The sequence below is a fragment of the Amblyomma americanum genome, chromosome 6, assembly GCF_052857255.1.
Source record: "Amblyomma americanum isolate KBUSLIRL-KWMA chromosome 6, ASM5285725v1, whole genome shotgun sequence".
In the NCBI taxonomy this organism is placed as follows: Eukaryota; Metazoa; Arthropoda; class Arachnida; order Ixodida; family Ixodidae; genus Amblyomma; species Amblyomma americanum.
Window position 1 is genome coordinate 99,792,514 of NC_135502.1, and position 14,730 is coordinate 99,807,243.

The following is a 14,730-nucleotide window of genomic DNA, read 5'->3' on the forward strand; positions in this document are numbered from 1 at the left end:
ACGTTGGCCCCGCTGTGTAATTAACGTGTTCAGAAGCTGGGGCCAATGGTTGCTTCCATCGTAAGTAACGCTTCAAGTCTGGCTGCATCAAAGGGGTCTCGAGTGATCTGAGCACAGGTGAAGAAGTGGAGAGAGATAGCATGTTGCGGCCTGTTTTAAACAAGTTCTTGCAAAAATGAGAAATCATTTTTCAGGGTCGTTGTTTGATCAGTTTATGTCAGAGACCTGAAACAAACTGTCACCTCCCTCTACGAATGTGCTGATTATAGTTTTGTAGCCTTGTAGCTTAGCGGCCAGCTCTGGACTGACCATGGTGTGAGGGCACGGGTTCCCCTTTTTCATCCTCCCTTGTGTAGTGCTGCCAATTTGTATTTTTCTCCGTCTTGGGTTTCATACATAATGTAATGATTCTTGCTAAAAACCACAGCAAAATTTTTAAAACTATAGAGAAAAAATGTTCCGACCGTCACTGAAAATGGTTGCTTCCTTCGGATTCATGCATTCTACAATCTAGCACGAATGGTCTGAGATCCCTTTTTGAATATTGGTAGGGGCCTAAGACCCTCCCAGACCTCCCTGAGTTTAAGCAATGGTCATAGCACGCAGTGTTTGCCGGCAGCGGCTCAGCTAAGCGGCGCTTCTTTGCGACCATCTGCGGGTCTTCATTGCTTGATCGGCCGCAATTCTTTGGAAGTGCTTCTCCATTGGCTATTTTCATGAAAAACGCTTCAGCACTGGAGTCATCCAACGTTCTCTTTGAACAAGCATAGTTTTCAATGCCCGTAAGGAGTAAGCCCATTTCGTACCATACGTGCAAAAAAAAAAAAAAAGGCGCATTCTGGGGAGAAAACGCCACAGATATTTTCCAGCATTCAGGGCGCCATGTCCACATTTGTGGACGCGCCACTCTGAACGTCTACTGCAGCACTTTGTCTATGACGGAAAACAGGTATGCCGTTTCTACATTAACCTATCGACACATTCCAAGCGCTAAATTGCAGCATTCACGATCATTTGTAAAGATAGAATGCCAAAAGGAAAGATAATTACTCGGCCCGCCAAAAAACGACGTGATGCACATAATTTTCTTTTTACGAACGCATTTCGCTCTAGCTGCAAGAGATGCCACCACAGATTTGACAAGGAGGGTCAAAATGGTAAGAGCACGGTATTCAAAGGTGGAAATTCACCTTGCGTACGAAAATATGGAGAGGCTTAGGTTGCGTCCACATATGTGGACCTAGCACCTGAAAGGGATATAATCGTGTAAGGCGGCTCCCGTGTAAGCGCCGTACCCCTAATTTCGCAGCCGGTAATTCAGACAAAAAAAAAAAGTCAGCCAAAAGAACTACTTTATATGTGCATCAGTTTGCCCACATAGTATAGTATTACACTGGGAGCTTATAATGTTGTGCACTTGACCATGCGGCGTTGCCCCATGTAATGGACTCTGCATGAAACCACGAACATGCAGTGCAGCAGCGCTGTTAACTTGGCTTGTGTGCTTGGCATTCGCACAGTTTGCACAAAACGCTGAGCGCTTTTTTGTGGCGAGGCACTGTTCGCCCGGAGTTGCTAGGCCTAGCATGCCTTTGCGTTGAAGCCGCAGCAAAGGTGCTTTGAATCTAGTCACGGTTAGCTATAAAAGGTCTAATCTTGTTACCAGTGTTTACTATCACACAATAACCTCACATTAAAATGAACATATACTTATTTTCGCAACGCATTGACAGTGAAGTGCGCGAAAAAGCAGGCCAGGCGAACACCACCTCACAATGATGCTGTAGGCCGCAAGCGTGGCGAGTTGCTCCGAACTGTCCACGATCGGTCAGTCAAGCGCCACAGCTTCAGGGGATCTTGATCGCCGAATTACGTGATGTTTGCCAGTAAACCTAACTAGCAACCTGTTTCACTTCCTTGCGGTTAATTCGCGCTGGCCATCGAGTACGCATGTCCTATCATGCATGCTTTCTTCTCGACGCATTATATATTTTAAGGATTCACCGGAACTGTGCTAATTCGTCATAAAAATGCATGTTGCAGCATAAAAAGGGACGCATAATTAGGGTTCCGCTGTAGTCTGAAAAATTTTACGAAAATGTGACGGCCCCATGTAAGAGCTGCCACCCGTCAAAAACCACGGAAATAAAGTGGGGCCCTCACACCAGTATTTACAGTACATAGTCCCCTCGCTACAATACAAGCTAGCGGGCTTATGAGAATCAGCTGATGCTACTGGCTGGAAGGGGTCCTTTGATAAGGAAAAACTGCTTCGTTCTTGAGTTGTATCTGACTAAAACATGAAACATTTGTGCGTCACTGCATCAGCATTACGTATCGCAAGTAGATGTCATGCATTTGAGGAAGTTAATTTTTTATCTATGAGTTTATGAAGAGCATTTAATTCATTTGAATCATCAGCAGTCATGCAGGCGCTGTGTAATCGGGGTAAGGAAGAAGCATATGCAAAGGTTTATGGGACCATCTATGCGGACTGCACGGTGACCATTGTCCTCCCGACAAAAGGTGGCAGAATAACAATCTGAAAGGGTGTCAAGCAGGGTGGCACAACCTCTTCACTGTTATTTGTTTCATATCTACAAGAGGGTAAGACAGAGTTAATAAGAGATAAGAGAGCAAAGAAAACACATGTGCTAGGCTTTGGGTGTGACCTGCAAAGGATAGGGGACAGCAGAGAGCCAGGTCAGGTATGAGATTAGAAATTTGTAGGGATAGGGTGGCTACAGCTGGTGCAAAACAGTCAAGTGCAGACCAAATGGAAGAGACTTTTGTCCTGCAATAATTGTAACCAAGGCTGCTGATGACAATGATTATATCCAACAGTATGAAAGGTGCCTCCCCCAACAAATGTGTGCAAACATTTCATCTTTCTCACCACCAGATGATAGCCCATGACAGGCTCCAAGCCGCTCACAATGCGTCTACAGCATAGTCATGTGCATACAGCTAGAAGCAATACGAAAGCAAACACAGGAGCGCGCAGCCTCCATGCTTTGCAAAGCGCTGCTGTCGACAGGCGACTAGAATGGGTTAGCACCAGGGGCATGCGCGGAAAGAGCAGCCGGCCATGCTTACTGGGCATGTACTTTTCCTGCCAATTCTCGCCACCTTTTGGCAGGAGTGGTCCGCAAAGTGTGGCAGCCATGCGCTCCCATGTTCCCTCTCATATTGCTTTTAGCTGTAGCAGAATGCCAGGGGCTGGTTACTTGTATATTTAAGTTGGCAAATAAGTTTGCCAACTGAAGTTTTGTTCCATAACTTGCTGCAAGGGAAAACCGAGGGATTCTCTAACAACTTGTTCCACACAGTGGCGTCTCCAGTATGAGTGGAGTCACTCGCTATCAAGCAAATTTGTCATGGTTTCTGCACTGTTTAGCGTGTTCAATGGCAGTGTGTAGCATGGCGGGCTTTCAGTTTGTCCAATCCCCCTTAGATCCCAAGGAATGAGCAATAAGTATGCCCTCTTTTTAATACTGCTCAGTGATTCACCCTTCATAAACCTAATGAGATGCATATTTTTCCAGGTTGCTTTTAGGTTACAGATAAGGCTACCCATTGCCATTTTTGATGTATCCAATTATCAAAATATTGAAATTTTTGCACCATATCCTTCAGGCTCGATATGTCCAGGTTCTGCTTGTAGTAATGCTGTAATGCCGCCTCAGTTTAAAATTCGGCTTCCATCTAATTGCGCAAATTCCAAGTCAACTATCAGGTTTCCAAAGGCAGCTCGCGCGTGACTCTGTGGTCTGCCCATGTCAGATCGCGCGGGCTAACACATGGGAGCCCTACGTGGCCTACCCGGACCTGCAAGGTAGCTTTCCCACACATTCGCGCGAAGGCGGTGACATAAAATATGAGGAAGCACTCCTGCATGGTACATTTCCTGGCGAGGAAGCACTGTAATTTTTTTTCGAGCTTGCTTCGAAAGTGCCTCGCAGAGGCTCCGTACACTGTCAAAGGTTGTCTTAACCAAAGAACTTGCGAAACAATTCATATTAAGGGATTTTTTTTTTTTTTTACATTTAGTCTATGGAAAAACCAACCAAACACTCTAGTAATGTTCACCTTATCTGAGAATCATGTTAGCAGAGTTTGTCTTAACGGGAGTCTACTGTACTGTCTGTTTTCGGTGGCTTCACCTCAGGGTGCCGTATGCACCAGGCATGTGCGTTTTGCAAGGCACTCAGAAAATGCTGCACAGGGATTTTCGCTGCCTGCATATGCAGAAGGCAGAGAGCATAAAGTCTGCCGCACAGGCTTTTGCATTTCTTACCCAGAATATGTGGCATATTGCAGATCCGCAGTTTCGGGGAGCTGTGCCTGTCATTGTGTTTGCAGCTTAAAGATTGGCCGTGAAAAAGGAAGAGGACTGATAAATTGTAAGAATGAAAAATATTGAGGAAGGCACGTTTACAGCATGAATACATATCTTAGCATCTTGTACGATTTCGTCAAGGCGTTTCCTTCCTCAGTACTAAAGGCAAAGTCTGCCTTCAGGTGCCTTTGTTTCGGATGCAAGCGAAACACAACAACTTAAGCAATTAAGTAGCCCAGCAAAATGAGTAGTGAAGGCAAGGCCGCTTTTGTATCGCATGCAATCGAAACACAACAACTTAGGTAATTAAGTAGCCCAGCAAAATGAACCCTTTGGTTTTTGGATGAAAGGTAAAGTGTCTCAGGTCATTCTCATTGAGAGCAAGAAATATAGCTTATAGGTGCTGATCGTTTGTGTGCTAGACGCTACTTTTTACGCGTACTTCATGCATGTGATGCTGCAAACCAAACAATGCAGAAGACAGTATGCAAATAACGATAAATATTCTCTGAAGTGGGTGACTCATTGTAAAGGGCATCATCACATTTGCATAACACGCACAAACCAGGAGATTACTAGGGACCATGACATACCGTATTTACACGATTGTAAGTCGACCCTTTTTTTGAAATTTAAAATTCCGAAGTGGGGGGGGTCGACTTACAATCGAAACGAAACCTTGAACTGCCAATAAAAGCAAGAAAAACAATCTATCAGGGACGCTACTGCGATGCTAGAAGTTTTTGTTTGCTCTACGGCTCCAAGCGTAGCATTCAGGTATTCCGCAGGCTTTTTGGCCAGGATTTTTCATTTTTTATTTTTACTGCGCACACCGTTACCCACCGCGATGGTTCAGTGCTACTGAACAGGATACCCGGGTTAGAACTCGACCGCGGCGGCAGCGTTTCGATGGAAGCGAAACGCTAAGGCGCCCGTGTGCTGTGCAATGTCAGTGCAGCAGGTTAAAGATCCCCAGGTGGTCGAAATTATTCCGGAGCCCTCCACTACGGCACCTCGTTCTTCCTTTCTTCTTTCACTCCCTCCTTTATCTCTTCCCTTACAACTGGGTTTCCCCCGATATTTGAGACAAATACTGCACCACTTCCTTTCCCCCAAAACCAATTTCATTTCATTTCACTCGCGGGAAGGGCTGCTGTCCCGCTGTTCCAATCGCGGAGTCTGCGCCAGCGCCCGGGAGCGTCGCTAGCTGATGGAAGAGCCGCTATTTCAGTTGGTTGTGCAATACGTAACAGCGGCGCTTCTGGGGAATGCCAATGTTTGCTGGAAAAACCGACACCCCGACACCGATTACTCTTTGTTTGGTGGTGCTTGGAGTTGGTGCTTTTGACTCAACTGCCGGCCGCGTGCTTCGCCATGAGCTCTCCAGGTTCGAAAAGCATTTGGCGCTCATTCACTGCAGCGTTCAAGAGGGAGGCCATCATTTACACCGAAGAAACCAACAACTGCGCGGCGGGCCGCAAGTTCGACGTTTCTGAACGGTTGGTGCGGGAGTGGCGGAAGCAGCGAGACAAAATTTTCTATTGCGACTCCAAGCGAAGAGGTTTCCGCGGGCCGAAGTCGGGATGCTTTCTGGAGCTGGAGGTCAAGCTTGCAGCGTATGTCACCGAAATACGTGATCGGTCCCTTCCAGTGACATGCGAAATGATCACGCAACAAGCCCGGGTCTTTGCTGCGGAAGCTGAAATACTCCGAACAGACTTCAAAGCCAGCAGGGCTTGGGCTTCGAAATTTATGAAGAGGGCTGGCTTCTCTCTTCGTCGGCGTACTAGTGTATGCCAGAAGTTGCCTGCTGCTTACGAGAAGAAAGTTCTCGCCTTCCATAGGCACTACCTCAAGCTCCGCGACTTGCGGCGATAACCTGCTCGGCCGAATCGGCAATGCGGACCAGACTCCCGTCTACTTCGACATGACGAGCAACACAACAGTGAGCGTGAGGGGAGCTCGCGAGGTTAAGCTTCTCATGACAGGAAACGAGAAACTTCGGTTCACTGTTATGCTATCGTGCTTGGCAGATGGCACAAAGCTCCGACCGTACATCGTCTTCAAAAGAAAAACTATGCCGAAGGAAATGTTCCCGAAAGGTGTGATTGTGCGAGTGAGCGAAAAGGCTTTATGACGGACGACTTACGTAGTTATTGATTGGTACCGTCGGGTGTGGCTTTTGAGGCCAGAGGCATCCCTCAAAAATCGCAGTCTGAACCTCCTCGTGCTGGACTCATTTCGCGGCCACCTTACCGCGAAAGTGAAGGCAGAGCTCCGAGAAGAAGATACAGATATGAAGGTGATTCCCGGCGGTCTGACGGGGCAGCTGCAGCCGTTAGACGCTGGCATTAACAAGCCATTCAAGGACTTGCTCCGGCGTGAGTACAACGAGTGGGTGGCGGCAGAAGGGCGGAAACTTACGCCAACAGGGTGCGTGAAGAGAGCCTCCCTGGCGGCTGTGTGTGGGTGGGTGATTTCCTCTTGGGCGGCCGTTCCACGCGATGTCGTAGTGCGGTCATTCAGGAAGTGCGGGCTTTCCATGGAGGACGATGTGCTGTGGGATCGCAGCGGCGACGACGACGACGACAGCAGTACCACTGAAGATGACTCAAGTGAAGATGAATAGCCCATCTATGCAATAAATTTTCGTTTTTGAAGTGCTGCACCGGTGTTTTTTTTTTCGGACGTGATTTGGGGTGGTCGACTTACATTCGAGTTGACTTACAATCGTGTAAATACGGTACATTTCTGCTTAACATTGTGACCCTATGTGCGACACAAATGGCCCGCAGAGCTTTTCTACATTTTTCTTTCCTCTGTGGCCTAAATGCAGAAAATGATGGGACAGCATGACTCCCCCTCCTCAACCTGTCCAAATGAGAGAGAGAAACACTTACTTGTGTGCCATGCGAGGGAGTAGTTAGTGGGGCCGAACCCGTCCACGACAGACTTCTTCTTCTGGTCGTCGGCGCCCTTCCGCTTGCTCTGTTCAATCTCGTGGCCGTACTCTGCCCCGATCACGCCCAGAAGAACAATGGCTGTCGACTGCTTACGGCGGCCCTCGGCAGCACTCCAGGCATGCTTGGAGACCCCCTCCCCACCTGGAGGCAATGTGAGGTGCTCAGATGCTCAATGCCACCACACTGCACAATGCTCTCTTATTCTGTGTCTTGTGTAACTTACTTCACTGTGTGCCAAGAACAGTGAAGTAAGTACAAGGACAATTTGACCAGGTTAGATAATCCCTTTCTGAAACATTCTGGATAGCCTAAGCAGCTGGCCAAAGGTCACAACTGTTAGCATAATTTTTGATAAAATCTACTAAGAGATGCTCCTTCACAGGATGTCATCCACTAGAAGCATTCTACCTATGAAGATGATTTATGTAACACTCGAACACAAAAAAACTTCACACGAAACAACAAAAAAATCTGAAAACACGGAGGGAAAATAAGTTTGGCAGGCAGCCCCACCTTCCCTCTCTTCTTCATCCTCTTCCTCCGATGAGTTCTGTCCATCGCTAGTTCGAATCGACTGTGCGTCTGCCTTTGGTTGGGCCCCAGAAGGCGTGCTGGCTCCTGAAGAAGCACGGCTGGCTGCCCCAGCACCGACTTGATAGCTTGCAACGCTACCCTGGAAGCCAGATAGCACGGATACTGTGAGCTGTAGGCAATGATAACAGATGACACCAGCGCACCTGTCATGAAAAGACGCACGATTTCTGCAAGCGTTGAAACAAGAACAACAATGTGTTAGTTGCTAAAAACAGTGCTAGAACGAGGAAAAGAAATATAGGAAGACAAAAAAAAAAAGGAAGGCGAATTCAAGGAATGAAACAGAGGAGTAAGAGCCGCGTCTTACATGGGGGCAACCCTTGTACGTGTATAATACAGTATTTTTACCTGAGGCACTGTTTTCTACGTAAAATCAGCATTGTGTTCTCAAATGCCTCATGCACCCAGTGAAACTTATATTTGCAGTTACTGCTGCTGCTTTCTTTTTTTTTTTTTTCAAAGTAGCAGAACTGCCTGAGTTGAATTTAGCATTAGCTAGATGTTGGCCATCATCATCATCAGCCAGGTTTTTTAGAAGACAAGGCAAATTAATGAGACTTCTTGCTCTCCCCAGGGCCTAAGAAGTGACCTGCTGTAAGAGAGAAGAAACAAAGGTTACCACTGCGATACACACCTCAATATTCACGCTGTTTGGGCTGGCAACCCCAGCATTTCCCGCCTGCTGTCCACCCTGTCCCATCTGTGGTGCTGGAGCACTGGGGCCGCCCGGGACGTTGTGTGGTGCAAGAAAGGCCTCGCCGTAGTTGGGCAGGTAGACAGCCCACTCGTCGACGACCATCTTGCGCCCTTTGGGACCAATACGCCGAAGTTCCGCGAGTAGCAGTGCCTGTGCTGCCTCACGCACCTGGATGAAAACAGGCAACCAACTTTCTTTATCAAGGTTACTACCAATGGGTTTCCCCTGCACTACAAACCTGAATTTAATCCCAGACAGGTAAGGATGAAAGAAGTGAACAGCAAATTCCAATTTCATCAAGAATGAAAGACAAGAAACAAGAAATTTCTAGCACCTACTGCTGCACACTGCTGAACTTCTACATGAGACAGGCACGATGATTGACGTCTAGCGCATATATATATATATATACTGCAGTCTATATCACAACAACAGACACGTAACTATATATTCGCGAGCTGAAATTCTTCTAAATCTGCCACGCTTTAACCCTTTTGGATGCCACTTGCTATTTCTATTCAAAATGAATTTTCTTCCCCCTGAATACTCTACACAGCTTTGAAGAAGGCTGCCAGTTACAGCAGACACCCTTTAAGATGAACTTGAAGGGACCAGAAAATTTGTATGCCTAAACAGAGGCGCCCCCCCGAAAAAAGATATGTCAGCACGCTAGATGTGTCTAGATGTATGTTACATGAAAACAATAGATAAAATGGCCTTCCAAAGAGAAGACAATTGCAAGGAAAAGCATTATTGTACTAAGCATGAAGTGAGCTGAACACCAAGGGCATGAAACAGGCTCACGTTATTTAACTTGAAAATGGCATCGGGCTAGTTTCCTTTTCCCACTGTCTCCTTTTTGGTGCACTAGCCCTTCTAGTGGACATTCCCTGCATTTAGATGTTGTGTGTTTGTCTGCTTGCTTGTCTGTCTGTCTGTCTGTCTGTCTGTCTGAAGCCGGTTTTGTGGCAGGCAGCAGCTCAATTAAATGTGAGAGGCTGCTTGTGAAGAGCAACCTGGATCTCAACCGAACCTAGGCAACCCAAGTCCCACCCATTACAGCATCTACCATAGGCAGGCAGTGGTGCATCGCTTGACCACTGCACCACTGCGCCAGGATTGGTAGGAAGACTCCTAGGGATCTATCAATGTAGAGTTTGGGTTTATGTTTATGGGAGTTTAACATCCCAAAACGACTCAGGCCGTGAGGGACGCCGTAGTGAAGGTCTCCGGAAATTTCAACCACCAGGGGTTCTTTAACGTGCACTGACATCGCACGGTACACGGGCCACTAGAATTTCGCCTCTATCGAAATTCGATCGCCACAGCCAGGATCGAACCTGCGTCTTTTGGGTCAGCAGCCGAGCGCCATAACTACTGAGCCACTGCGGCGGCCTATCAATGTAGAGAATGACCAATTCCACATATATGGACCCTAACCCATCATCGCTATCCGAACAACTGCCATCCGTGAACACTGAATCTGAACACTGGAACCGAAGTGAAAATCAAACTGCCTAACTACATAAATCGACCAACATTTCTTTCTTTTTTTTTTTTCACACTGTATACCCCCCAACAGCTGCTATTTGCGTTTTTTTGTGGTTTTTGCTCTCCACTCAGTTCTGAGCCCTTCAAATGCCCCCAGCAGCATAGCAATACATCTCTTATCTCACTTCTGCAGCATAGTTACGAACTCCATGAGCAGCCACATCACATACTTTTTCGTGTGCCACAGGCAATGCGTGCGGTGCAAATATCTGGCCATCTCTGCGCAAAGATGGCAAGTGGTGCGACACTGCGTCACATTGAAAATGCAGCCCCAAGTCAACAAACAGGTGTACTCTGTGTATATGTGCTTGCTCTGTGCATATCCCCTTCAGGCGCCAATAAAATATGCTGTAAGGAAAATTCTTTTTTCGCGTAAATGACGATCAGTAGACTAAGCAGAAGTGGTGTGCAAAAAATTATGCAAAAATATTCATATTTAAGCATATTTTATTCCCGTCCACATTTGTGGACATAACGCCTTAAACCTGATAGATGAACATAAACACTGCTAGATTTGCTTGCCTTTTCTAACTAATCATTAGACATAAATAAATGTTTAGCTCTGGAAATATACACTTCAGGGAATTATTCCGCAATGCATGACTTATAAAACAGATAAAAGCAGTCATTCTGTGACGACAGGCAGATGAATATTCGGTATTTCGAGCACCGAACGTGGCTTTAGATGTGCAGCCTTCACGTTGGCCCCGCTGTGTAATTAACGTGTTCAGAAGCTGGGGCCAATGGTTGCTTCCATCGTAATTAACGCTTCAAGTCTGGCTGCATCAAAGGGGTCTCGAGTGATTTGAGCACAGGTGAAGAAGTGGAGAGAGATAGCATATTGCGGCCTGCTATACACATGGTTTTTTCAAAAATGAGAAATTATTTTTAAAGGTTGGTGTTTGATCAGTTTATGTCAGAGACCTGAAACAAACTGTCCCCTCCCTCCACGAATGTGCTGATTATAGTTTTGTAGCCTTGTAGCTTAGCGGCTAGCTCTGGACTGACCATGGTGTGAGGGCACGGGTTCCCCTTTTTCATCCTCCCTTGTGTAGTGCTGCCACTTTGTATTTTTCTCCGTCTTAGGTTTCATACATAATGTAATGATTCTTGCTAAAAACCACAGCAAAATTTTTAAAACTATAGAGAAAAAATGTTCCGACCGTCACTGAAAATGGTTGCTGCCTTCGGATTCATGCATTCTACAATCTAGCACGAATGGTCTCAGATCCCTTTTTGAATATTGGTAGGGGCCTAAGACCCTCCCAGACCTCCCTGACTTTAAGCAATGGTCGTAGCACGCTGTGTTTGCCGGCAGCGGCTCAGCTAAATGGCGGTTATTTGCGACCATCTGCGGGTCGTCATCACCCAATCGGCCACACTTCTTTGAAAGTGCTTCTCCATCGGCTATTTCCATGAAAAACGCTTCAGTGCTGGAGTCGTCCAACGTTCTCTTTGAACAAGCATAGTTTTCAACGCCCGTAAGGAGTAAGCCCATTTCGTACCATACGTGCACAAAAAAAAAGGCGCATTCTGGGGAGAAAACGCCACTGATATTTTCAGCATTCAGGCGCCATGTCCACATTTGTGGATGCACCACTCTGAACGTCTACTGCAGCACTTTGTCTATGACGGAAAACTGGTGTGCCGTTTCTGCATTAACCTATCGACACATTCCAAGCGCTAAATTGCACCATTCACGATCATTTGTAAAGATAAAATGCCAAAAGGAAAGCTATTTACTCGGCCCGCCAAAAAACGACGCGATGCATATATATATATATTTTTTTTACAAACACATTTTGCTGCAACTGCAAGAGATGGAGAGATGGCACCACAAACTTGACAAGAAGGGTCAAAATGATAAGAGCGCGGTATTCAAAAATGGAAATTTGCCTTGCGTTCGAAAATATGACGAGGCTTAGGTCACATCCACATATGTGGACCCAGTGCCTGAAGGGGATATGTGCTTATCAGTCTGTCAGAAGCAACTTGCGCGCAGGCATGAGGGTGCCCTGCCTCTTACTGCCTCCTCCTTGCCACACCCACACTGTGGTCCGTCAGTGGCTGCAGATTCCAGATTACAAGGTCGCAGGTTCAATCTCAGCCATGGCAGCGGTATTTTGATAAAGGCGAAATAAAAAAAGGCTTGTGTGCTGTGCATATGGCATGCATTAAAGCATATGTTAAAGAACCCAAGAATAAGTGGTATAAATTTGATCCGGAGTCCTCCCCTACGATGTCCCTCATAGCCAAAGTGTTGCTTCGGGATGTTAAACCCCCAATTACAGTTTATTTTCCTCTTCTTCAACCACGTTCATTGACATCTAAAGGCCAGAAACACTTACAGACAAGAACCACCATTTTGTGTGTGCACTGCACTACTGGACTGCACTGCATGTACAGATATAGCAGCCACAAGAACATCCAGGTATAAAACTGCTTTTCTTGCAGGCAAGGAAATAAAAATTAAACACGTACTGGTGGGGAAAGGGAAGTAGTGAAGACAGGACCAACCTCCAGGCAGCGATCCTGCCAGCGGCGAGCGAGCATCTCCACCTGGGGCCGCTTGAAGTCGGGTGTGCGAACCAAATCGGGTAGCAGGACACAGTGCAGTGCAGCCAGCAAGCTCCAGCCCTGCTTGACATGAGCCTGCTGCTGCGACAGCACCTCCTGGATCACAGCCAGAGCCCCGCTGCTGTCCATCCCCTGGCCCCCGCTGCCACCTCCTGCCTCGGGGGCCATCATGAAGGCACGGCTGTCTGCACGGCTCAGGCGCCTACAAATCGACACGCAAGTGTCTCCGATGGTGGGACATGTTCTCGTGTACAGCACACTGGTAGGAGACTTCCATGAATGCAAGTCACCTTTCAGTGCAAAAGCACTATTGGCCCCGAACTCGCATTCCCACTGTGCTTGCATTCCCACCGTGGTCGCATTCCCACCGTGGTCGCACCGCACCACGTGACCAACCACGTGACCAACTGCATGACGAACCACGTGACAACAACTAGCCAGAGAAACAGACTAACCTGGACTTGCAATCAAGATTAACCAAGGCTAACCAAGCCATGCTACGTATATGCTACGAGCCGTTACATATATGCTACATACATGCGTATGCTACGTGCTTTCGCTACGTATATCCTGGCATAGCCCAGCTAAGCCACTGCCAATTTTTTTACATTAGTGTGCATGTGCTTGTGCATGTGTCTTCTTGTATGTAGTACATAAATATTTTCCACCATTTCTCTCCTCTTTCCGTTTTTTTTGTTCCGGTGCATCATCCTACTCTAGCCTTCTATATCTGCCAGCTATCCTGCTGTGTCTGACTGAATGTGTTAATATCTTCAGTCTGCAACCTCCTTGTTACACTTTTATTTCTATTTATTCTTAAACCATAATCACCACCCCTACCATAGAGCACAAGAATTTGAAAAGAGAGTGGGGATACATAGCCCTTTTAATGCCCTAAGTACTGGCTATAGACAAGCCATTGCTGCTGGCACATGCATGCATACAACAAACCAGGCGCACCAAACCTTAACTTTATAGATGTTCATAATGTGTTTGTCAATGCTTAGCATGTTTTGTTGGAGCTGAAACAAAATAATGTACCTTAAAGTGCTGGAAAATGACCCAACATTATGCGACCATTAAGACACTGTTTTAACAAATGCACGTAAAGTGGCATCTAGGAATGCATCAAATGTGATTTTTTGTAACAAAGCCGCCTCCATCCCCGCCAGCTGTGGATTTAGGCAGCATTTTGCCCATTTTTTCCCTGCACTGTGCCTCATATAAAGCATCATTGTTGTCTGTCTTTTGTCAAAAGCATGACACGCCTGAAGTCAGTGGCCTGCGCAAGCTGAGGGGAACAGACTTCAGTGAAGAGTGAACTTCATAACAAACCTAGAAACCTGCTCACAGGGGTTTTCTAATCTGAGCTGATAAGCTTCTGAGAGGTGGCTTTGAACTGGAGGCCTGTGGAGCAGCACTTCCACTGTATTCTTACTGGCATTCATACGATACTTGCCCTACCTAGTCTCCTTCATTATAGTCTTTGCTAGTCTTTGAAATTTTACGTCTGCACCTCCCAGGGCATATGGGAGATGAAGTGCATTAGAGAACATAATGAACAATGCAACCCCTTAGAGTTCTCTGATACAGCTCTATCGACCCTCCTTTTCCCGCATTATGTCAATGTTGAATGTCTTGCTCCATTGCCCGAGGACTCAATTCCAGGAAGTGTGTGCACATCCTGAAAAACCCCAATCCAAGGCGCAACAAAGATGAACAGTTAGTAAGCAAAAGACAGTGGCAACAGCGGAATTTACAAAAAAAACTGAGTTCAGCCCAAAGGGCACGCAACATAAGCACAGCGCCGAATAATGATGACATAAAAACAAAACATACAGAGCCTACCTTCTGTTCTTAAAACTAGTATTTCTTTTCAAATCAATTCATTTAATAATACTGTCAGGCCCTGGCAGGCTATAACAGGACTGGAACAAGAAGGTTAAACAGTACGACACAAAGCAAGAAATTAACTGGAAGATGTTCCACAGAACAGAACTGCACATGCC

General features: G+C 46.5%; 1 protein-coding gene across 1 annotated transcript in view; it reads right to left on the reverse strand.

Moving 5' to 3' along the window:
• Positions 1-14,730, reverse strand: part of Rbcn-3B (WD repeat-containing protein Rbcn-3B) — a 97,298-nt gene that overhangs the window by 31,422 nt on the left and 51,146 nt on the right. Inside the window, 4 exon segments of the mRNA XM_077627693.1 lie at positions 7,240-7,443; positions 7,816-7,975; positions 8,531-8,761; positions 12,662-12,923. Of these exon segments, the coding sequence (XP_077483819.1) occupies positions 7,240-7,443; positions 7,816-7,975; positions 8,531-8,761; positions 12,662-12,923 (857 nt within the window).